Source organism: Anastrepha obliqua, chromosome 4 (assembly GCF_027943255.1).
Source record: "Anastrepha obliqua isolate idAnaObli1 chromosome 4, idAnaObli1_1.0, whole genome shotgun sequence".
NCBI lineage: Eukaryota > Metazoa > Arthropoda > Insecta > Diptera > Tephritidae > Anastrepha > Anastrepha obliqua.
The window spans coordinates 74,300,003-74,326,389 of NC_072895.1; the positions used below are offsets into that span (position 1 = coordinate 74,300,003).

A 26,387-nucleotide genomic window follows, 5' to 3' on the forward strand; every position below is an offset into this window, starting at 1 on the left:
CTTCACGCTGTATTGTCGGACCTTATTTTTTTTGAAGAAAATGGTCACACCGTTACGGTTACTGGAGACCGTTATTTGAAAATGCTGAAAGAATTTTTCTATCCAGAACTACGCCGAAAGAGAATTCCTTTCAACTCTGTGTGGTTTCAACAAGATGGGGCAACGTCTCACATAGCCCAGACTGTTATGACAGAGTTGCGACGAAAATTTCCCAATAAACTGATTTCAAGAAACTCCGAATTTCGTTGGCCCCCCAGGTCGCCTGACCTTACTGCACCTGACTTTTTCTTGTGGGGTTTATGTAAACAAGAAGTTTATAAAACAAAGCCAACAAATTTGGATGAACTAAAACAATCCATTCGGGCAACAATTGCGGCTATTCCTGTCGCAACTCTCAAAGCAGCAATGAACAACTTTTTACTAAGATGCCGCACTTGTGTCAACGAGCATGGGGGGCATTTAAATTCAATTATTTTTAAAACTAGTTAAACTACATTTAATAAAGTTTAATGACCTTCACCGACTAATTTCGAAGAGCAACGTGCGTTAGCAAGGGCTCTTAGTGCAGTTTGACTGTCGCTACAAATATCCCCTAATCCTATAATCCCCATACACTAAATGCCCAGCTTGGAAAATATCCCCAAACACAGAATCCCCTTACTCAAAATACGCAAACTTAAATCCGTAAGGTTTATATATATAAGAATATAAAAAAATAATAGGTGTTTTCACACCGAGTATTAGTTTTTTTTTTGGCAGTTGCTCAACTGCAATCAATATAAAATGTTCGATAAGTACCTGTGTTAGAAATGAAGACACCATTTAAAAAATTTTGTTCGCTTCAATAAAGTCCCCTTTTAGAAAGACACACTTCTCTCCAACGCTATTTTTTAACCCCTCCAAAAAGTAGTTTGAAGAAAATTTTTTTCTCGTGAGCCATTTCTTCATGTTACGGAACAAGAAAAAGTTGCAGGGAGCCAGATGGGGTTAATACAGGGGGGCGGCATAACGAAATTCATGCAGTTTGGCGGCGACAATTCCTTATGAATGTGCTAGCGCGTTATCGTGGTGAAACAGCACCTTCTTTCTCGCCAAAAGCGGCCGTGTCCCTTTCAATTTTTTGTGAAAGCGGTCCAATAACTCACTGTAGTATTCTCCAGTGATCGTTCTTCCTTTCTCTAAAAAATCCATGAAGATGACGCCGTTCGCATCCCAAAAAATTGTCACCATGACCTTCCCGGTCGATGGGACTATCTTCGCCTTCTTTGGAGCAATTTCACCGGGAGAAATCCATTGTTTTGATTATAGCTTAGGATTTCGCTTAAATTGCTCCAAATACTGCTTTGAAGTTAACATCCGCATCCGCTTGTTGTCCACCGTGAGCAATCGCGGCACCCATCGGGCCGACAATTGTTTCATCGCCAAATTATCATGCAAAATATTAATTGCCATTCTGGTCGACACACCTATGCCCTCTGTTACTTCGCGCGCTTTCGTTCGTCGATCAACGAGAATCATGTCGTGGACTTTTTGAATGATTTCCTCGGTAACCACGTCTGCCGGGCATCCTGGTCGTTCCTCATCAAAAACGGATGCTCGCTCACGTTTAAATTCGTTGCACCAATATCTAACTGTGGTCACAGATGGCGAAGCGTCCTCATAGGCAGCATTCCCATTTTTTCCCATCCAAAAACTAAAACCGAATTACCGAACGATCCTACTCTTTTTCCTTCTTAGCGAAAATCACGAAACACGTCTTACTCGAATAGCTGCCAAATCCAAACTAACCTATCAGACAGTCTGAAATTTGTTTTGCCGTCGTTTGATAGCTGGCAGCATACGATGCTAACACCAACTTCCCCCAGGAACGCCCTCTGTCAACAAACACTGGTACTTATTGAACCGCTTTCGTACTTGTTATCGCTTGCAAATACATATATTCAATAAGTAAAAGAAGTCATTGAAAAGTCTGCGTTGTGAAACATTTTTTTTTGTACAATAAATAAAATAGAGGAAAACATTAAAAATTCAAAAAAGGAAATGACTTATTATTTGTTGGCTGTAAGTTGAACTCCTGAAGCTGAAGTTCTTCTCCACCTGATTTCCAACGCAGAGGAGGCCTTTCTCTGCTAGTACCAGTTGGTATCGCATCGAACACTTTCAGAGCCAAGGTGTTTGGAAAAGGTACCAGCAAAAAGGTTCAGCAAGAAAAAGGTACCAAGTACGTCACGCTTCGAGAAATCAAAGCAAGTCATCAATTTTACTTAATTTTTAACTTTAAGAATGCAAGCAAATGCACGTGCACATGCAAATACATACATACAAATACTAATACTTTACCGTTAAGTATTTGTCATCTCACTTTCTAAGAGCTGAGTAGACATTTGTCTGCATTTTTCTCTTCTCTCAGCTCTTACCACATTTTGTAGCATTTTCCGCAGCTTTTGAGAGTTTTGTGCCTCATTAAAATGTAATTTTCATCTACAATTCATTTTTCATTTTTAAGTGATTGTTGCAGATGATTTGCGGCGTCAAGAAAGTTTTGCTTTGATATGCTGACAAACTGCAGAATGATGGCGAGTTTTTTTTCCTGAAAATCCTCAGATCCACTTATCCATATAAATATCATACCCATATATAAACCCACCCCATTTCTCGTTTTTCTCCTATCTGCCTGTTCGTCTGTCTGTCTCTGCTAGTCTATTATGTTTTGAGTCTCGTTTGCTGTCCTGTGCACATATCATTATGGTTGGCTGACCTTTGAAATCCATTACGTGGCTTGACTATTGTTTTAACTGCTTCTTTTTTCCACTCATTCCCAATTTGTATTAATTATGCTTACTTATATACTTATACATATATATACGCACGCAGTATTCCTGACCCACCTCTCTATATTTTCTATCATCCTGCACTATGTATATAGTTGTAGTGTGCTAGAGTCGAGTGCTTTAAGTTTAAATTGTGCGGTTGTGGCCGATGAGAGCGTATGAGTCATAGGTATTATTTATTTATGCTCTGTTAGTTGCAAGCTATGATTGTTGTTGTTGCAAGTGTGCTTAATAAAATGGGTCAAAAGCAAAATGAAATTTCGAATGCAATGAATTGAAGTAAATAAATGTAGTGTTTGTTTTTAATATTGTAGGTGGGTTAATAATTGATTTATGATAACGAAGCTGCCATGAATCATCTGGCTTGCTTCCCAGGTGCGAGCCATAGAATGGGCATGTGGCTGGAAGTTTAATTGGAGAAATATAATATAATAATTTTATTATTCATAAAGGAGACGAACGATTGAATTGGTTATTCTTTTGGGATTAATGTAACGGTACTGTTACAAGTAGAGCTCAAAAATAGTTAAGCTATAATTTTTTTTAATTTGATTGAATTTTGATACACTTGTATTACTAACTCTGTAAAAACCCACATTATGTATCCTCCTCCTCCTATTTTTGGTGTGCGTCTGGATGTTGTTCCATAAATGGGGGGACCTACAGTTTCAAGCCGACTCCGAACGGCAAATGATTTTATGAGGAGCTTTTTCATGGCAGAAATACACTCGGAGGTTTGCCATTGCCTGCCGAGGGGCGACCGCTATTAGAAAAATGTTTTTGTTTTTATTAATTTTGGTTTCACCGAGATTCGAACCTACGTTCAGTTATCATATTAGCAGACTTTAATGCCAAAATAGACTCTGAAACATTTTTGTAAGGAATATAGCTGGCAAACACTCACTCCATGAGACCTCGTCAACATTCATTGTTAGTACCGCGTTCCCACATAAAAATATACACAAGAGTACCTGAAGAATTCCTGGAAGAAAAAGCAGTATAACAGACCTACGAAGTATTCGTGGTCCGAATTGCGACAGCGACCACTTCCTGGTAAAAGCGAACCTCTCTAACACCTCCAAAACCGAAATGGAACACATCAAACTGTTTGACAAAAATTAAAAATAGTTTTTGCAAAGAGAAATGGACCAAAAAATAACGACAACTGGAATTGTGAAAAAAAAACATATAGAGAAAGAATGGAAGATATTAAAAAATGCTATTACAATAGCCGCATCACCCACGGTAGGAAGCACAGTAAAAAACAATAACCTTTAATATGATGACGATTGCATAAGCGCGATAGCAACCAAAACCCAAAAAAATATTTATTAGATAAAAAGACCCGCGCAGCTTAAGAAAACTACTTCAAAAAAAGAAGAATTCCTACAAAACTTTGCCAAAAAAAATAGAAACGAGAACCCATGAAGAAGAACTTAGAGAACATATGCGAAGATTTTATCTCCAATAACACTCGAATGCTCTACAATCCAGTTAAAGCAGAAAAACGTGGATTTCAACCCCGGGTAAGTATTTGCAAATCCAAAATTCCATAAAACTATTGAAAAATGGGTTGAACACTTTACGGAACCACCTAATGCTGAAATTGTCCCTTTACAAGCCTGGAAGAGAGGACTATAAAATATAAAAGCAATACGGTGGAAATTTCACAGTAACTATCAACTACCTCCAACATTAGATGAAATTCAAGACGCGATAAACTGCGTGAAAAATTATAAATCGTCAGGGGAAGGCAATATCATAGATGTACTTTTAAAAGACGCAAGAAGCAGCATGTTAATCGAAATCCTCATGTCAATGAAAAAGTCTATGAATAAATATGCTTTTTAATCCCAGAAAAATTAATCAGGCCAATAATAATGACCCTACGAAGCACTGAATCCAAAATCATTATACAGGACAACAAATCTGAGGGCTTTCACATACAGACTGGGTGGGCAACACAAAATCAGCAAAAATAAAAGTGCACTAGTAACAACCTTTTTCGAAATCGAAGCAGCAACGTTAAAAACTAGACTATACATCAACAGCGAAAAAACCAAAGATATGCTACTCTATAGACTAAAAAAAACAAACAATCACTAAAGGAAGCAGCTAATAAAGCATCACTTGTAAAGCTCTTCAAAACAAAAGTCCTTAGCAGATCCTGCAAGCTGACACTATATAAAATCATAGTTCGACCGGTCCTGTAATATGGAGCTGAAATATGGGCATTCAATGTAAAAGATGAGACAAAACTACAAACATTTGAAAGGAAAGTTCTGAGAAAAATATGTAGAACAGTCAGAATTGCACAAGACGAATGGCGCATACTATGGAATGATGCACTGGAGAAACTAATTAAAGGCAAAAATGTAGTACGTTAAAGCGCAATGAGAATGGGTAGTTCAAGAGCCCAAAGGAAAATATTGAAGGCAAATGCATACACAAATAAAACAAGAGAAAGACCAACATCAAGATGGATAGCTGAAGTGAAGGAAGATCTGAAACAACTTGAAGGAAACGGCAACGGACAAAGCAGCATGGAGGTGTACCTACTGTTCAGCAGGTCAACGCTAAAAGAAGCTCTAGCGTCAAACGATGATGATGATAAATACACTTATACATATATGTATATACTTATGCACATATACATATGTAATACACACACACCTCAACTTTATTCTGAAGTGCTGTTTCATAAAACCGTAAAAAAGTAGTTGAACTTTCCTCTATGCTATAATCTACGAATATACCTACTTCTGTTTACGTTTCCCCATTGAAATTTTAAATTTGTTTAAAAAATTTATTTGATGAGAAAATGAAAAATTGATTATGCAGCAGTATTATACAAAGCCTATAGTTTTACGTGCATATGTAACTTCTCCTGGATAACCAAACAGTTTAATCATTGAACTATAATGTATATGTATACACAAATGCATTGCGGCAATACACGAAAGTTGCAGAAGCGACTGGCAACAAAAACCGAATGAATGAGATACTGAGACAAAAACATGAATTCGCCTCGACACCAGATGACAAGACAAGAAGGCGTGACATAAGTCACTAGAGGATAAGAGTTGCCAAATCTAGAAATATGCATTATTATGCACATGTATAAGCAGAGGGGCATGCGCATAGGGTATTCAGCGTAAGTTAAAAGTCGAAATTAAATAAAGCCAGTTGTGTTGCCATTGATTGTGACTTTTATTTAGCTATCCTGTGATCTAACTCACAGGAATTATTGTGAGACCTTTTATTTGGATAAAGGGGTAACTGTATGTTTAACACAATTTCCATTGCCTACAAATATCTAAGTAGTAGGGCTTTAGTACTAATTAACCCTTCTTTGATCTCGTCAATATTTCATTACTACTCAGTTCCGTGTTATCATCATTCTCTATCATTCACTTTGTTTTATTCGAACTTGAACAGCTTGATTGCATTCTAAAATATTTATTGATATTGGTAGCGGATTCATTTCCATTCGCTCATTGCCTACTTTGTCTGTCATCCATTTGTACGTCGCACGCATACATGCACCGTTTCTACAAGAAATCAAAAGTTCATATGGTTTTAATTTATTTGGTGCTTCGTGCAATGGACGGTTCATTTACCTCGCAGCTGTACAGATCAATTGACAATTTCAATTTCTATATGAATGTATGTATGTATATGTGTATTATTAATGACTTTCAATAGATAACTTCCGGCACTAAATGTAGCTATGGCGAGCAGTGGAGCAACAGTTTTCAGTAAAGCAAAATCCTAGGAAGTTAAGATTGACTGACTTTACCAAAGCTACAAGTGGGAAAGTGGTTACGAGTACAAGTGTACGAGTATTGTTAAATTATTGAAATGCCGTTGGAAAGGTGTTAAACGATGGTGAACAGTGGACGGAATTGTTTCAAAAGTTGTATTTTACCAGCAGCTCTTCGTGAGCTCTAAATGACTTCCAGATCACTCAGACCGTAGGCTCATTGATGGTTTGATTAGATTGAGGTGGCTGCTGATTATTCCATAAGCATTTATGCATAGGAAGATTCGCATGTGATACCACATGTGCCCAAAATTTCTACCGATATATGCTTGCCTTCTTAGATATACTTGTATCTATGTGTGTAAGTACATAATATACATATATGAATAGATAGCTATTGACATGAGGTATGCACCCCTACCTGAAGATCTGTTGTGCCATGCCCAACTATGTAGATGCCTAATGATTTCTGATTGATTATTCTTCGTCTATTGTCTTTTTTTTTTGAACGCATATACATTAATGTCTAAGGTAATCATCAAGCAGTATTCTTTTGTGCCTAGCTAGCTTTAAGATACGTTTTTGGACAAGCTCTGGGTCTGGTGACTTTCCGTCTTTAACCGCAAGAAGTACTTCCTTCGTTGTAATGGGTTGAAACTCGTACTAGGGAAAAAGTTTCGGATCAAATAGTGGATGTGCAGGAAAAAGTAAGCTTATGCCTTTTAGGGCATGAAATCTGAAGTCGTGCAGATTTTTCTAACCTTTTGGTAGTCTAACTAAGGCTCTTGTAGTACAATGTCACCCAACATAATTCTTAACACAACTTTATCATTGATGCTTGGCATAATATCTATCCATTGCATGTGTCGCTAGGATTGTTAGTATTATTAGCATCTGGAAGTCTTCTTCCTGTTATAAAGGGTGGAAAAGTTGCATCGCCGAAACTCGGATTAACCATGCCCGTAAGTCAGGAATAAGTTTATAGGTCCATCGTCCTTTGGTGGATGTGGCCTATCGATTTTGCTCCGTTTTGTGTTCTTCTAATGTCAGCCCTGCTTGCACCAGCCAACATTTCACCTGTGTTATTGCTTCGTTTTTATGTTTTCGACTTTTTGTATTAGTCACTGTCACTAAGGCGATGGCATCCTCAAACGCTATTATTATTACCTCTCTGGGCGCCGGAAAGCGTAGAACCTTGTTGTACATGATGTTCCATAAAACAAGACCCAGGACCGATCCCTGTGGCACAGTATAGCTTTCATACGTAATTTTCTATCAGAGAGATATCTTCTTATTATCCTGAAAATATACGGCGGGATGCCAATTGCAAAAAGACTATCCAAAATTTGCGGCCGATTTACGGAATTAAAGGCGTTTTTAACATCCAGTGTGATTACAGCGCAATACTTCTTTGTGCCCCAACGCTACCTTTCTCAAGCTATTGCCTTCCTGGCTGTGCTGACAACCGTATGAATCGCATCACTCATCGTTTTTTTGTTTTTGAAAGCTGTTGCAGGTAATAGCTTTTTATATGATATACTTATATAATACGTTCAAGTATATTGCATGTTGCCTTCATCTAGGAATTTTTGCAATACTGCAACGAATAGATCCGGTCGCTAACGGATAGCCTTAAGGGCTACGTTTGATATGCCGTCTGGCCCCGGTGCTTTGCGATCTCCAATTATTTTACACACTTCAACGATCTCGGATGCAGATACGATTTAAAAATGTATTCCGTGCCGTTTTTACCATATGTAAGTGCAGGGCCGTTATTTAAGATGCTAATATCTAATCTGGCAATAGCTTCCAGCAAAATCCGATCGCTGATATTGGTAAATCTACTACCCCACTCGGTAGTCCAAACATTGAAATCTCCGTCAATGGATATTAGCGATCCGTCTTCAATGTCCTGTACCAAGTCGTTTTACAGCTTCTGGAAACGCTCTTGTGTCCATCTAGGTGGGGTGTAGCAACTGTATACTTTCGTAGCCCTCCATTTGATCGTTAATCTCCTGGAGGTGGTGTTTGCGCATCAAAATGGCAGTTTCCATGTCTTTGCTGCAGCACCACCTAGCTTCGTTTTTGACAATAAATGGATCACTTATTAGAGCTACTTCCGCTTTCTCATATATTGAGATCTGGGTGTGCAAATCCTGCACTCCCTCTCAGTGATTTAAATTGATTTAAGTAACTCTCACTTTCGATGAACGCCCATAGCTCTTCTGAAGACCGGACATCTACTGCTGCCCGCTACGTGCTGAGACTTTAGTTTTGCAGAGTATTATGCATGGCCTTCGTCAGCACACTTTCTACACTGCTTTGAGCGATCCTCTTTGTTTCAGCAGCCGAATATAGCCAAACTCTATGAATTTAAAGCACTTTGTTAGTTTTATACGCTCGCGGATCCGATAGTTTACCCAGCCCACCATAACTCGGCCGTCTATCAATGTACCATCGAATGCTTTTCTTATACTTATTGACTCATATGTTGATGCACCAATGTCGAATAGGCCGCTTTCGATGTCAAGAACCTTCTTTTGAGTCAGCTCCGTACCGACACTTGGTCCCCTAGTTTATCTTCTAGTATTGAGGTCAACTTTTTGGTTTGTTTTTCTATATTAGATAACTGGGTAAGTATTTCATAGTAAGTGTCCGCCTGATTTTTTTTTTTGCGGATTTCCTTCAATATTAAAAATTTCAAGCATTAGTTATTTTGAGAACTATATAAAAATGCCAGCAAATAAAAGAAAAAATATATATAAAAAAACAACGCGAATTTCGATCCACTGTAAACTAAAAACAAACCAAAAATAAAATAAAAATTCTGCACAAGCTTAAAGCTTTGAGTTATTTGGTTTTTGTTGTATAAATTATATTTTTATTAAATACAAAATTAAATAAACAATAAATAAGAAGTCCAAACTTCGCCATAAGGGGTGTGTTAAAAAAGTATCGCGAATTTTGTGTTTTTTCAAAAATTATTAATTTATTCATTAATATATGTATATTTTGTGTCCTTAGTTTTTTCCAATCCTCGAAGCACTTCAAAAAATCATTTTTTTTTATCTTGTTCAGCTCCTCTTTCTATGCCGTCTTTATCTCGTCTTTTCATGGCCCTCTTCAGTTTCGGGAACAAAAAAAAGTCACAGGGGGCCAGATCTGAGAATACGGTGGCTGTGGCATCATTAGTGTGTTGCTTTTGGCCAAAAAGTCGCGCACAAGCAACGAATTGTGAGCAAGGGCGTTATCGTGATGCAAGAGCCAATTTTTGTTCTTTCACAAATCCGGGTGTTTTTGCTTCGCGCAAATTGCAGGTAATATTCCTTATTGACCGTTTTTCTCTGTGGCCAAGAACTCATGATGCACAACGTCCCTGCAATCGAAGAAAACGGTAAGCAAAATTTTTACATTCGACCGAACTTGGCGCGCTTTTTTCGGTCTTGGCTCGTGCGGCAGCTTCCACTGAGATCATTGAGCTTTAGTTTCCACGTCATAACCATAAACCCACGATTCGTCACCAGTTATGACCCTCTGGGGCAAATTTGGGTGGTCGCGGACAGAGTCCAACATCTCATTAGCAATGTTCATGCGATGCTGCTTTTGGTCGAAATTGAGCAGTTTTGGTACGAATTTTGCGGCGACCAAATCAATGAAAAAAAAAAAAAAATCAAATGGCACGAGCCAATTGATATGTCTAGGTCCTCAGAAAGGTCTCTAACGGTGATTCGACGATTGGCCAATACCACTTTTTTCACTTCATCAATTTTTTCGTCCGTTGTTGAAGTGCTCTGGCGTCCGGCATGCTTTTCGTCGTTCACATCTTCTCGGCCTTCTGAGAACATTTTGTGCCACCGATAAACATTGCTTTGGTCCACAGTAGCTTCTCCGTATGGCACAGTCAACATTCGGAATGCATCCGCGCACTTAATCACGAGCCGAAACACGTGCAAGCAAAGCAGCTGTCAACAACGCTGTCAACAATACTAACTGAACATTCAAAATGGCCGAACTCGTCGGCAATGTGAGAGACATGAGTACCAACATATCGCCACAAAAAAATCGAAATTCGAATATACATAAACCGGTATATATGAGTATCTATATTTTTATGAAGACTTTCTGTTTTGATTTGTACACACATCATATGCTTTCCTTGTCATGCCCTGCTTTCTCCGCTTTCTTGCTGTCATTCTCATTTCAATTTGTAATTTCTCAGACCAACTAAGTTCATAACTTTTCGCAAATTTTGTACACATCTAATTCGGAAGCATAAGGAAAAGAACCGAAGCCTTTAAGTGGAAGCCGCATTTATAGGCTAGAAATTCGTCTGTGGTGTTTTTTGTAAGTTTGTAATATCTTGTGGTGCACATACGTACATTTTTATTTTATACTTTAGCTGAATTTACAGAATTTTTTTCCTTGCAACAGGACGTGGTCATCATGAAATACATGTACGTAGCTGTGTTACCAGTACCTACACTACCACATAACGGACTTGCTTCTATTTACTATGTCTGTTAGCATCGATACACTGAGCTCAGTTTTTACTTTATAGTACTATATAGTTTTCTGCTTTGTTGCCTGTAAAGTATCTACTTAGTTTGATTCTAAAGGTCCTTTGGAAAATGTGCGTACATAAGTATTTATATGCATACATACATGCATATATTTTATTTTCGGAATACTTTGTAGGTATGTAAGTGAATATTTATTTCACACTCGCGCCGCACACATGTTATGCTTCTATTGTTTTACGTATGTATGCTAGTATGTATCTTCATTACTTCCTCACACGCGTCTTTGGCTTGTATTGTCTATCTTGACTGCCTTGCTCTGATTCGCGCTTTTTGGCATGAAAGTCTTGAAAGTCTACGCCACAGATTTTTATTAACATTATTGTAATAAAAATCTTATTTAATGCTTTATGAGTTTTGTTTGCGTACGAAGATTGCCTTTTATATTTTGCGCAAAAGCAATACATAAACATAGTAAAACAATTTTGAAAATGGTTTTATTCTCTTTGGAAGTTAATATATTATACTTCTGCATTCGCTTGAACCAATTTTCAAAGCACTCAGAAGTGATACCTCCAAAACGAGCTGTTAAAAGAGTTCAACAGCTTCTTTAACAAAAATCGTTGATCTCGCATTTTATTTTTGATGTTTGAGAGCAAAATTTCGGTCTCTTGAGTGCATAGAATCTCTCTTGTGCTACCCTATAAGTGAGAGCTTGAATTGGCTTGGTGAAGGATGATTCTTCGGCGAATGCGTCTCCTTAATTCTACGAAAACTTCTTGCATAAAAATGGTTGTCCAAATTTTTTGTTGGAATAAGCTCTACTTTGAACACGCATACTGTGGATTGCTGGTTTGGTTCGCGGCGCATAGACATACCCGGTAGTAGAAGCCCTAGGCATCTCATTGGGCAGTGTAAGTAATACTTTGACTGAAGTATTGGGTTTCACAAAGCTGTGTGCACAATAGGTGCTGCATTTGCTAACAATCGAACAAGAAAACATTCGAATGCGACTTTCTCAGCAACATTTAGAGCGTTTTCGAAAAGATGAAGTGGGTTTTGTGCATCGATTCATCACTATGGATGAATCGATGATAAATCAAAACAGGAGGCCAAAGAGTAGTGTGATGCACCGTGTGACAAGAGCATTTTGACAATGGCTAAAATCCATGAATTAAAGTTCGCATTGTTGGAGTATTTACCAGATTTGGGCTCTAGCGACTCCATCTGTTTCCAGACCTAAAAAAATGCATGGGTGGAAAGCGTTGTTCATCAAATGATGAGGTCATAACAGCTGTGGAGGCCTATTTTGAAGCCCTTCAAGATTCTCACTTCAGAAATGGAATTCATAAATTGGAATCCCGTTAGGAAAAGTGTACTGATGCTCTGGGAGACTATACTGAATAAAAAAGTGCGTTTCAAACTATAAAATTGTATTATTCTACGCTGAATTTATTCAACACTTCATTCCACCAATAGACACGAGTTCTTTTCTGGGCAATTGTCAAACTATGCGGTATCCAACGAGAACAAATCTTCTTTATGCTCAAAATTTTCATGCAATATTAAATGCTCAAGATTGCCTCTATCTCGCGTTATGTCACGTGATGATCTGGCGTTATCAATTGAGTGCGGTATGAAAACGTTATATATACATATATCGAATTGCAGCTCATCACACTTAGTTTTGCAGAGGTACAAAATAAAAAGGCAACTCTCACGTTCATATTTAGTTAACAAAATTTTAATGCGCTTATATTGTATGTATGTATGCTTTGTATAAATAAAATCTCACATTTTTTGTTGGGTCATTTGCAAAAATTTCGTTCAATTTATCCATAATAGAAGGATGTCCAAACTTCGTCGAATGAAATGAGGGAGATTCTCTTTTCAAACCTAAAAGGAGTGCACTTGTCATTTTAATTTTTTATCTACACCGAAAGCATGTATTCGTATACCTTGGAAATAGGCTGAAAGTGCCGACTTCACTTGAAACTATTTTTCCGATTAGAAACACGGAGGATGTTCCTATGTTGCAATCAGAGATTAATGCGCTCGTTTGCTGGTGCAGTAACTCTGGCATCTAAATATCAAGAAATGTTTTCATGTTGCTTTCGCCGAATCTCAAAGTGTTTTTCAATCACCTCATATCATTGTTCATATGTTATTTCAATCTGTTCATGAATTCAGAGATCTAGGTGTGATTTTTGACTCCTATTTTTCATTCAATAGTCGCATTAACTTTGTTGTATCCACTTTTTACTCAATCTTAGGTTTTATACGGGGTATTAGCCCGAAGTTCTCAGACCCTTACACTCTCAAAATACTTTTTGCTTTCTTTGTTCGCTCTAGATCCCTTATCCCTATTAGATCTCTTCGCCACTCCTACCCATTTCATATTAAATAGCTTAACATGAATTATGTGCGTAATGCTCCTATTGACCGGGCACAAAGGGAATTCAATGAGAACTCGAGTGCTATTCCGCTTGACTTTTCGATGTCAAAGAATGAATTTTAAAAATTATTATTTATAATCTGTAGTAATTTAAGTTCATATTAGCACTAAATGCTCTATAAAAACTATAATTCTACTTTAGACTGGAAATAAACGAAATTTTGTTGCCGTCTGGATCCTTGTACTCTTAATTTTTCCAGCTTGTGACGACTCAAGTTCATAGTGATGAAACCGAGTTTCGTCTCCAATAACAATCCGTTTTATAAATTCATTCATGTTCTCGCTAATCAGACTCAAAACCCGCGAGGGCGCACGACACAATGCTGCTTCTGAGGTGGTGTGAACATCTTTGGCACACTTCTTGCTATGTTGAACGCATGCGAAGATGATACTGAAAATTCTCGTAGATGATACTCGAAATATTTCTCCGATTTATTTTCTTTCAAACGTGCATCTTCTAGAAAAGTTTTTTTTGTTTTTTGATTTTTCAAAAATGTCTGATCTTCTTCAATACACTCTCTTTCTTGTCTGAACAGAGAATGCCACTTATAAAGCAAGTGGCAACAATGACATCATTCTCAAGTTGTCCGTAAACTTTTCTTTCAGGAGATGTACATAGATGTTTCTTTCGCTGATTTACCTATTTGTCTGGCGATTTTTTAAGGGTTGATAAGCGATTTAACTCAAAACCATTGAGTGAGCTAGGTACCTGAGACTGAAGTTGATTGTCGAGCCCATCGGCCGATAACGACATCCATGTACTTGCCGGAGATGTGGTTTTCGGCTGAAATCCAACTTAAAATTTTTGCCTCAATGCTGCGGAAAGCCTACCTTGTGTGCCAGAAGATGGGGAACCATCTGTCGAATGTGTAATTCCTAAAATTTCGGGTTATTTACAGCCAGCCATTATTGGTGTGTTATCGGGCTTTGTGCTTAGCGCCATATTTTGGCTTTTTTCATATTTATTGTTTACCGTAGTCGAGTAAGTTTATGCTTGACTATCATTCGGTTAGCTATGAGTTTGCTGCCCACAGTGGGCATGAAGCATCAGATGATATAAAAATGCATATGTTTTTGAATAGTAGCGATTGCTCCTGGATCCATACGCTCGAAGGTTGCAAAATTGTAGTCCCCTCCATATGTAAGACGCACACCGCTTGTGGTTCTTATTTGGAACGTATGCATCAAATAATATACATATACATATGTATATTTATAAAGTGTATGGACGTTGTTGTGCGTATGTACGAGAACTGTATAGAAAGCTCAGAGAAAATGTGAGCAATTCAAAAACGACGGATGCTATTAATTTATAAATATTTCGCTTAAGTGGTGGTCAACTGAGATTTCTCCATTGCTCCATATGACTGCATACAATATGAACTGTTTATGTGTATTTGTTTTATACTATTATCTTATGTTTGAAAATCATAACAACAACTTATTTTTGTCGCCTAAGTGTGCGCATCCGTAATTGTTGAGCACTTGAATTTGGAACTAGCATGAGGTTAATAATAAAAGCACAAAAACAAAAACAGCTGAAACTGCGTCAGAATCCACTTCCGAGAAGTGCATATACTTGCTTGCATTTCCCAATAAAGTTTTTAAACTTCTGATTAGCTTACAACCTTTTATAATTATATTTTCTTGAAACGTTTGTACTTTGAAACTCTAGTAGTCACCCTTAATTATTTCATTAAGAAATTATAAAAAATGTATTATTAGCTAATTAATGTATTTTACATTTTCTACTCATTTCCAGAGGGCGTTAAATCCATACTGGGCCGTCACACAAAAATTCTGGTCAAGTATATGGTTAAATTGGAGACGAAAGGTGACAAAACCGAAAATCGCGTCTTGGTAAGTATGACCTCAATGGAAATACATACATGCATGCATACTACTCAGAATTCTTCGATAAATTGCTACTACTGTAATTTTATGCTGATTCATGTAATTTACAAATAAAGTGGTAACCGCTAACGCGCGACCTTGTCCGCCTTGTTTATGTGCCGGTGTCACTTCCAGGCGCTAGTATTTCACTGTAGGTGTCATATTCCTTTCAGTTGTCTTACAGTTAAATGCCCACATATGTAATAAGCATATGTATAACTATAAAAATATGCTTACTACCCTATAAGAAATTGTAGTGAGTGCAAACGGATACTATGATTCTGATCGTTTTTTTGGAAGGTTTACTACTCTGAGTGAGACTAAGAAAAATTACTTACTTAGGAAGTGCTAATTGTGTGCCATAGCATGTTTCGACACATATCGCACCCTAAATACAAAAGGATCACAACTCAAAATGTTCCTTCTGCTCAAATATGAACGAGACGTTATCAATAAAACGGTCCGCGGATGACATATGGAAAAAATACATTTTTTGTTTTTTGGTAGGACTGTTATAAGCTTACATGGCAAATTTCAGCGTGATATGTCACATAGTTTGTTTTCTGTGCTACTGTAAACAAGTCAAGCTCGAGTGTGGAAAATTTTGAGTTGTGACCCTTTTGTATTTAGGGTGCGATATGTATATGGAGTACATGAACTTGCCACTAACTTAATGGTACTCACGCACAAATCCACTCGATTATCTATTCCGATTCTTTTCCCTTTTGCAACAAGACTAGCTGTATCAAATTGATATAAATAAAGATAAAGTTATGCTTAAAAGTAATAATAAAAATATATCAGTACATTATTTGTAAACAACATTAGTATTAAATAAAGAAACAAAAACTCAACTTTGTCCGTGTACAATAAAGTTTTAATCTACAAAACAATTATAAAGCCTATCTGGACTTAGGGAATACAACTATGGGGAACAGCAATCGAAAATACTAAAAATAATAACTGGTGCGCCCCGATATATCTCAAATCCCGACTTACACAGAGAACTGGTCATTACCACAATCCAAGAAGAAATAACAAAGGTCAGCAGAAAGTACCAGGGAATGATAGAAACACACTGCAACAACGAAGTAAATGTACTTCCTACACAAGAACTCATGTGAGCCCGCCGACTCCAACGCAAACGACCGACCGACCTTATATAAATCACAATCTTAAAAATATCACGTAGCTGTTAAAAGAAATTTATCCAGTATTTATGTCTATTGCATTTTTAGAACGAATTTTAACGAAGAAGGATTAAGGATTGATATATTATTGCGTCAAAAACAGTCGCTCGTATCAGCTAGATCACCGGCCCCTAACGGAAGCTTAAAAGCTATGCGATATGAGCTGGCTCATTGTATTACTTTTAACATTTTGCCAGCGAAACAACAAAAAAATTACACTAACACGAACATAATCTATAGGTATAGTGATCTATGGCCACTGACGTTATAGCGTATTAGTTTTTATTATTATATATTATATATACCATAATGCCGTTTTTTCGAGTGAAAATCATATCACTCCAAGATAAACCCAAATTACCCTTCTTATAAACTAGTTATACATCTATATTGTATTTGGGTATGTTTTCATATACATATTTATGCAACTTTTTGCAGCCAACCCACAAATAAATTGTCATTAAGATGACTTGGAAACTTGTTGGCACATGTTTAGTTATTTAATATGTCAGTTGTCATTTTGCATGGACACTCATACGTAAAAAATTGTAAATGCTTGCATACATCTGTATGCTTTAAAATACAAAGTACAATGGTGATGGTATGAATTGTGCCATGGTTGAGTTGTGGGGGAGCCTAGACATTCGTGTAATTGCGGCTAACAGTGATCTGAGTCGCATTACCGAATACAGTGACAGAATGAGTGCAGCAACGGTAGTCGTTAGCCTATCTCAATGTAATGAGGTTGCACTGTACTATGTATATATACCATACCAGTGATCTGTGTAACTCATGAATTGTTGTTCATACTAGAAACGAACGGTATTGGAACATAAATATATATTTTTTTTAATTGTATTTAAAGACATATATTAATATCCTGTCTTCCGAAACCTCAATCGTCTCTCGTTTATTTACATTATATAAACTCTATCTTTTAGATGGCCCCACTGCAAATAGTTCAGTTTCTGCAAAATGTCGTAAAAGTATTCCTCATTTGAATTTCGTTGCTATGACATGATTGTTTCGTTGGATGCGAGCATGTCGATGATACATATATACATATATGTATGTTGCGCCGTCTTGTGGAAACCACATATCGTTAATATCCAAAACAACGTTGCTAATATTATATATTTTCTCGATATTGCAATCGGTTAACAGGGAGCTCATTTCCAGCTGAATTTTCATAGAAATGTGGCCAACAGTTTAACAGCCGGGAACTAGTGTTTTTATGTTTTTTACCGAGACAGGCGACTAAATTGATACCATTAATTTTTTAGTACAAACTCTGATAAACGATAATAACTGAAAATATCCACAAACATAGTCATATTTTTTATGAGGAGCCTTTTCATGGCAGAAATACACTCGGAGGCTTGCCATTGCCTGCCGAGGGGCGACCGCTATTAGAAAAAATGTTTTCTTCATTTTGGTGCTTCACGGAGATTAGAAGCTCCGAATTCCGAATGGTAATCACGCACCAACCCATTCCGCTACGGCTGCCTCCTTCATATCGGTAATAATAATGAAACCAACCAAAAATACTTAAATATTCCCATTCTCATGGCAGTCGGTTATACGTTACTGGAATAGCTCGAGTTTCTCGCGACCAAGGGCGGCCGCCCTAGTAAACTAGCCCTGTCCGTGCATCGTATCTCATTCCTGTTCTATCGTCACAGGAGCAATCCTATGCCGCAATTTTGCTCCAAATATTTCTCTTCAGGGGTGATATTAATAGGACTATGAATAAGTTCGTGCGGTTTTACAACAGATGGCGTAACTTGATTATTATTCCATCGATCCACATTTCCAAACATTCATTGGAGAGCTACTGTCGTAAGGCACAAACGTCAGTATAAGTTTTTTATTTGAAGCGTAAACAACAATATTTTTACCACACTTGAAAATGTCGAATTTCGTGCCAAATAATGTGTTTTTGCGGGGAATTCTTTAATATGAAGAAAAAAGCAGCCGAAAGTCATCGTATCTTGGTGGAAGTTTATGGTGAGCATGCTCTAGCTGAGCGAACGTGCCAGAAGTGGTTTGCACGCTTTAAAAGTGGTGATTTTGGCTTGGAAGACGAAGAACGCGAGGGTGCGCCGCCAAAGTTCATGGATACCGAATTGGAGGAATTGCTCGATCAAGATCCGGCTCAAACGCAAGAAGAGGTTGCAAAAACTTTGGGAGTTGATCAATCAACCATTTCCAAACGTTTAAAAGCCATGGGAATGATCCGAAAGGTAGGCCATTGGGTGCCGTATGAATTGAAGCCAAGAGACGTTGAACGCCGTTTTATGGCATGCGAACAACTGCTTCAACGGCACAAAAGAAAGGGTTTTTTGCATCGAATTGTGACTGGCGATGAAAAGTGGGTCCATTACGACAATCCAAAACGTCGGGCAACGTATGGATACCCTGGCCATGCTTCAACATCGACGTCGGCGCAGAATATTCATGGCCTGAAGGTTATGCTGTGTATCTGGTGGGACCAGCTGGGTGTTGTGTATTATGAGCTACTGAAACCGAATGAAACGATTACGGGGGATGTCTACCGACGACAATTGATGCGTTTGAGCCGAGCACTGCGAGAAAAACGGCCGCAATACGCCGATAGACACGACAAAGTTATTTTGCAACATGACAATGCTCGGCCACATGTTGCACAAGTGGTCAAAACATACTTAGAAACGCTCAAATGGGATGTCCTACCCCACCCGCCGTATAGTCCAGACCTTGCGCCATCCGATTACTATCTCTTCCGATCGATGCAACATGGCCTGGCTGACCAGCACTTCCGTAATTACGATGAAGTCAAAAAATGGATCGATTCGTGGATTGCGGCAAAACCGACCGAATTTTTCACAAAGGGAATCCGTGAATTGCCAGAAAGATGGGAAAAAGTAGTAGCAAGCGATGGACGATACTTTGAATATTAAATTTGTGACCATTTTACGTCAATAAAGTTTCAAATTTCGAAAAAAAACCGCACGAACTTATTCATAGTCCTATTAAATCCAACCCTGGATCAGAAGTATTCTATTGCTGCGTCTGCCATAAACGGCCCCACCCGAACCCCATCTCGGTTAGGTGTAACAAGGGTAACAGGTGGAGCTACCTAAAGACCTGTTCAGGCCGTAAGTCATACAGGGAGTGACACACTGTATGTGATCACACGTTGCTCCCGCCACCAGGCGTCTCCTGCCTCAACGGCTGTCACATCTTCTAATGTGCCGGCACTACCAACCGGGACAAACCAGTAGCTCTTGTTCCTCCGCACAGTCTGTTCCGTGTGTCAGACAAGAGAAACTCGGGACGTGACATCAGTCAAATGCAGTCCCTCAATGGCTGGTGCCACTTTCGGAGATGCTCTGGCCTGCACTCCACCCGTGACAGGACACGTGACTATGTTGCCCCCCGCAACCGCCCCCTGTGGCGTGACCGTCTACAACAACAACAACAACAGCGGAACACACAGCAGGTCCAAGGCAGACAACCACACGCGCCCCACACACCCCGCGATACAACAGTCATCCCGAGCAGCTTCAAGCTTTTTCAATTTAACTGTAACGGACTCACGAGCAAGATAAATTAGATAATCGACTTTACGAGCTGACAAGGAATCCCAATAGCTGCGGTCTAAGAAACCAAACTGCACGCAAATTCCTCCCTGATAACCAGAGGTGGCTATAACGTGCACAGACAAGATCGCGAGCGAGACAGTGGATGTGGCCTAGCGTCCATAGTCCACCACACAAGCGAAATCGTCTGGTCGACGAAGGCATCGGCCACAGGGACAGCACCGTAAAATGTCAAAGTATAGCTGTTCGGTCAGGTGATGCCGAGCTCGAAATTTATAATATATATATACCCCTGTCACCTCCTGTCCAGCAGGATATCAACCTGATATTGGTGCGCTCATCATAGGTGATCGGTTATAGGTGACTTTAAAGGGCATCACGGTCTTTGGCATTCAATCTTACCAAACGATCGTAGAAGACACAGTTTGGCAGAGCAGATAGACGATTTGACATTCAGCACTGTGAATGACGACGACCCCACCAGGGTAGTGAGCAATTGCAGCAGCTCGCTTAAGGCACCTTTCTGGTCTAGAATTTCGATAAAATCGGTTTTTTTTCATGTTATGATAGTTTATACTTTCAAAATTATACTTGCAAATTTTTATTTTGAAATTAGTTGTAGTGTAGACGTTACAGTCCTTTAAAACGAGACCGGTTTGGAGTACGACGCCTAGGTATAAGAGCGATAACCGTGTTTTCCTCGAAACTTTTGTTCTGAGTTGGCGATGGTCATTCCTCAAAAACTACTCAATTGATTGATTTGAAATTTTAATATGTTATTAAGTAGACTTGTGGCTCTCGCGGATAGCAGAATTATAATTTTATAATCAATTTTTCTATTTTTTTTTTAAGTGGGAGAACATGATAAAAATAAACAGATAAAATATCTAGACATTTTTTTTTTTTTTTGTAAATCCACCTACCCACCATAGCGACATATGTCCTGATGAATAATCGACCGAATTTGATTTTTCAGACGTTCCTGAGCAGCCTAATCAATTACGCCAGTGGCATGTGTTACGTCAGGGGAAGCAATTTTTTTTTATTATTGTCGTTGAACAATTTTTTTTTTGTAAATAATGAATTGATCTAATGAAGAAAAACGATTTTCAATTGATACCGATGGGTTTGCTTCAATATTCAACGCCTTTAATTTTCACGTCTCTAGACCAGAAAGGTGCCTTAACATAACAATTTCTAGCGCTGGTCTGATAAATCAAACACAAGCTGGCGACCTTTAATATCGCTTGCAACAGACCACTTGCCCATTACCGTCTCGATTGAGAGATCTGCCGACTTTGTTTCCGCGAATCACCGGTCATATATTAACTTCAACAAAGCTAATTGGGCCGGCTTCGCGGCTTCTTACAATCCCCACCGATGTGTGCGTAGGCGAAAGCGCATTCTGCAAGGTGCTCACAGTTGCTGCGGCTCGCTTTATTCCTGCTGGAAAGATCCGAGGCATTCGTCCCAATTTCCCAGCTGAAGCAGCCGTTTTAGCAAACGTAGGTTTTACCCTGGCATACACCTGCTTGAGCCAGAGCCGCCTTCCTTTCAATTACGACGACGAGATCCAGGACAAACCGAACAGATATCTACTGGACCGGTCAGTGTTTAGACAGACAATAAACGACATTCATTGGGAGACCATTCTTATGGTCCCGACCCCCGAATGCCGTAATCGGAGTCCAACCACCACCCACAGGAGATGAAGAGCTCAAGGTACTCCGAGAGACGCGCGTAACCTTGACACAACTACGACCGATAAGGTTTAGTATTGCTGCTACCACAACAATAACAACAACTAAAATATTCCACCAAACCAATTTCTATAAAGAAAAACCTTTCAAAACAGTCGGTTGTCAAGATTGTCAATTTTGCAACTAATCTGCGAAGAACCATCCAAATAGTAGTTTAGCAAAAACACAACATAACATTGTATATAATGAATCGCTAAAATTTTAGTGACTGTTTTCCAAATTATGGCTATAATTTTCCAAACAGAAATCGAGATATTTGACTAGAGAATCAAGATTGAAGATTGAAGAATCAAGATTTTGAATACAAGATAATAGAAACGCGAGACCCCTTAAAATAAATAAATTGTCAGCCCTTGTGCTTATATACATATTGGCCATACTACTGTTTAGAAAGCACGCCTATGTAGTGATCACCTTCATATAGGCAATTTTTGCAAAAAAATGTATTCGCAAATAACAAATATCTACAAAATATTCTTAATACGATCCCACTCGGGCAATAAATCATATTTTTTTAAACATATCGGCTCCAGAGCCACCTAGCTGGTCAGTTTATGTTGAGTCCAGATTTCTAAGAAATAAACCAAAAAAATTGTTCAGTAATCCATCCGTTAAGTTTTGACCCATTTATAAACAGTATAGGTAAATTTAATTTAAAAAATAAAAATTTAATATTATTTATACATATAAATAATCTAATCATAAGATTATATTTATTCTCTCAATTGATTGCCGGTGAAATTACTCTGCTTTTGAGAAATTAAACTCTTTTTTTTGAGATATGACGAATTGTAGTCTATTAACTTAATATTAGTGCGCGATTATTTGATTAATATTTTATATAACTAAAACAAAACAAATACGCGAAAAACGAAAAACAAACTTTGTCTAATTTTTTAATGTAGTTTCCCATTTTTTTATTAACTTCTTCATGATAGCATCGAACGAAATTAATGATTTTCTTTAATACTCGTACATAGCAATTGAAGTTTGACCGGCGTCCGTTCGGCTGACGACGATGCTACTAAAATATGCAGCAGCTGTCATGTTGGAATTCAAAACTTGTGCCAACGAACTAATAGGTATACTTGTATATACCAGGCTTGCAGACCACTTGAGGCCAACAACAATATAAATAACAAAAACCAAACGACGACGGGGACCGCCTTCAGTCATTGGTGAAATGAGCGTAGCAGACGGTATTCATTAAAACCGTTGCATTCCACATGCACTCAACGCCTAGTTAATTTTACAAGCATTTACCTACTCGTATGTGCACGATACATATAGACAGATTAATGTTTCGAAAATGCGAGTTTGCTGTAATTTTGTTGCCAGTTTGGTAGCCAACTCTTCCAGTTATTGGTTGAATGTGGACAACAATTGTGCAGTGATTGCATTGGAATGCGCCATCAACAGACAAAGACAATTGTATTACATAACAATAAAAAAGCTTGGCTTACGAATTTTAGGTAAATTAAAATATATTGTTTTTGCGTTGCGGAAAAGTTCGCTTGATTTTCTTTTATCACTGTCATGGGCAGTGTACTCGTACGAGTATTGTTCGTGTGGTCATATACAGTACTCGTAATACATAACAACGTTTTACATGGAAAAAATATTCAACTTTTGGTGGTAAAATATCTTGTTTAGATTGAATCTTTGTAACATTCTTTCTACATATGTGCATATATGCGTGCGTTATTTTACGAAAAATATTCCGTTGGCTTATCCTATACGAGTACTCACGTGAAAGGCTGGTTCAATTACTTGGTGAGTTAACGGCTATTTGGTTTGCTACTCTTCTTCTCTACTGTATTGTTTAACTTTTATTATTGTTTTCATTATTTAGCCAGCATACCTACTGTTGCTTCGGCTGCCATTGACACATTCAGTGTGTTGCGAGTGGCTGCTAGCGAAACAATATCATTCGGCTTTGAGTGACTCATCTGCAATCCCATTGGTTCTGGTCAGCTGTGTTCGAATTGTGTTCAAAGTTACTAGGAATATTTTTTCTCTCGTTAAAAGTGAAAAATGTCTGACTTCGTGCGCGTAATCGTATAAGCGCTTGAATTTTTGATTCACTAGCTTTCATAACGCGCGGACTTTCTTTAACTGACAGCTCTTCTGATTACACTAGTTTACACCAAGGCGTTTTTTAAACTAATTTGAGGTCGGTGAAACCAAAAATGAATTTTATTTTATTTTTTTTTTTCAAATAACGGTTTCCGGTCTTGTTACTCTTGTCAATTATTACAAATTTGTTGCTTAATAACTCAATCAAAAAATTATTTAATTGATTTGTGCACTTAATTTCAACGTTGTCAATAGAATTAGCCGACAAGCCAATTCAGTTTTAATTATTGTATTTGTATATGCTATCAATATACATATAATGCGACCGCCGTAGCCGTAGGTTGCCTAGGTTCGAATCTCCTTGCATGAACATCAAATAATAGAAAACGTTTTTTCTAAGAGCGGTTGCCCCTTAGCAGTCAGTGGCAAGCCTCCAGGTGTATTTCTGCTATGAAAAATTTCATCATAAAAAAACAATTAATCGTTCGGAGTTGGCTTAAATCTAGGCCCCTCCATTTGTGGTATAACATTAAGACGTCCTCGCAAATAAGAAGCGGAGCTCGGTCAAACACCTCACAGAAGTACACGCGCCAATTATTTTTTATGCTATCAATTTTTATCCTAAAATATAAAATTAAAATTTAAAATGGTTTATGGGCTGATGATTTGTATGCATGTATGTATATACATGAGCTTCGAAATCTTTACCGAAAAGGAACAAAACAAACTAGCGTATATAGTATGCATGCAGCGGCTTTATAATAGGGTGAAATCAGAGGATCTGGTAAAAAATTATTTCTTTTATATATTGCGTTGGGGGATAAGTTCGTAGCGTTTTTATTTAAACAAAAAAACAATGATTATATGAATAAGTTAATCAATTATATATTCGCTGTTGCTCTTTACAATCTCCTCTCACCTCTCGACCAATTTGTTGGTGCTGTTCCGCCAAAAATCGTCAGGTCTGGTGTCAAAGATGTTTTTGAGCCAGTTTTTAAGGATATCTTTGTTATCGAAGGTAATGTCCTTCATTCAGTTTGACAAGGGGCGGGGAAGATAGTAATCGGTCGGTGCAAGGTCCCATTCGAGCTCTTGGAGTGCGGCTTTGATGGGCCCTGGCGTTGTCTTGAAGGAGTATGGTTTGACCATGTCAATCAGGTATTTTCAGTCGAATAGCCTTATTCACGATGTGTGGCTGGGCAGTGTAGTACCATAGCACCATGCCCTCGGAGTCCCGCCAAAGACATATCATAATCTTCTTTGGATGAAGATCCGGCTTAACTCACGGCTTTGGAGCCACCTACTCTTTTCTTTACTTCATATTGATATATAGGCACCATTTCTCATCTCCCGTGACGATTCGGTACAAAAAGCGCTGTTTATGACCGCAACATTTCCCCTTAATAATATACATACATATCTGTGTCGTTTTATCATAACATCTCAAGTCTAAAAATCGTATTTGGAGATATGATCGATTTTGTGTAAATTGAAACGAGTAAGTAAATATGGTAGTTAACTCTTTTAGCTAAGCTGGTTAAATAAAATATACAGCTCTCAGTTCTTTTTTAACCTTTGGTAAATACACCAATTTTATTTTATTTTATTTTTTTTGACGTAAGCGACACACTGGGTAAGTTTCACCCCAATTCAAAAACTTTTTTCCACAGAATTAAAATTTTTACTTACCCTTTTTTTATAAATATTTAGAAAAAATAAATTTTAAGTGAACTGTTTAATTTAATTTATTCAAAGATATCAGATACTATTATATAATAAAATGCTTGGATTTTATTCACGTAAATAACATTTTTATCAGAAATAGGCTTTGATTTCTAAAGAAAAAAAATATATCGGGAAACTATCTTAGACTTCAGAAAACTATATAAACTAAAAATTAAGTAGTAAGAGTACGAAGAAATAGCAAATTCATAAAATTTGGTTAGTGAATTATTAGTTAGTTGCATTATATGGTTTTTATAGTAGTACGAACTATATTTTTGTATAAAATTAATTAAAATTAAAAAATAAATAAATAGTCAAAACTTATATGTGAAGAAGATTTGTTTTCCTTTTTTTCAGCTAAAGACAAATAACTCGGTAGATAACGGGTAGAAGTATCACGATGAGTATAGTGCGACTCATATGACGGGAAGATTTTTATGAACTCTAAATTTCCTTTTCTTTTGCCATAGAAAGTTGCCCGAGTGTTTTCCATGCTGCAAGTTTTGCCTTTGCAACTTATGATTTGTTCTGTCTCAAATAATGTAAATCTGAAGACGTTCTTCATTTGTAGCCCTTTTCTTTCATGTGTAGCCCTT

At 37.8% G+C, this 26,387-nt stretch overlaps 1 protein-coding gene across 12 annotated transcripts in view; it reads left to right on the forward strand.

The window, feature by feature from the left end:
* The window catches only part of LOC129243448 (F-actin-uncapping protein LRRC16A), a 140,085-nt gene that overhangs the window by 50,388 nt on the left and 63,310 nt on the right, over window positions 1–26,387 (forward strand). For all 12 annotated transcript variants that reach the window (XR_008582316.1, XR_008582314.1, XR_008582313.1 and 9 more), the window contains one exon: window positions 15,329–15,426. Coding sequence is in view for 8 of the 12 variants with exons in the window: in XM_054880484.1 (XP_054736459.1) it covers window positions 15,329–15,426 (98 nt within the window). In the remaining 4 variants the exon portion in view is untranslated. The remainder of the gene's footprint in view (window positions 1–15,328; window positions 15,427–26,387) is intronic.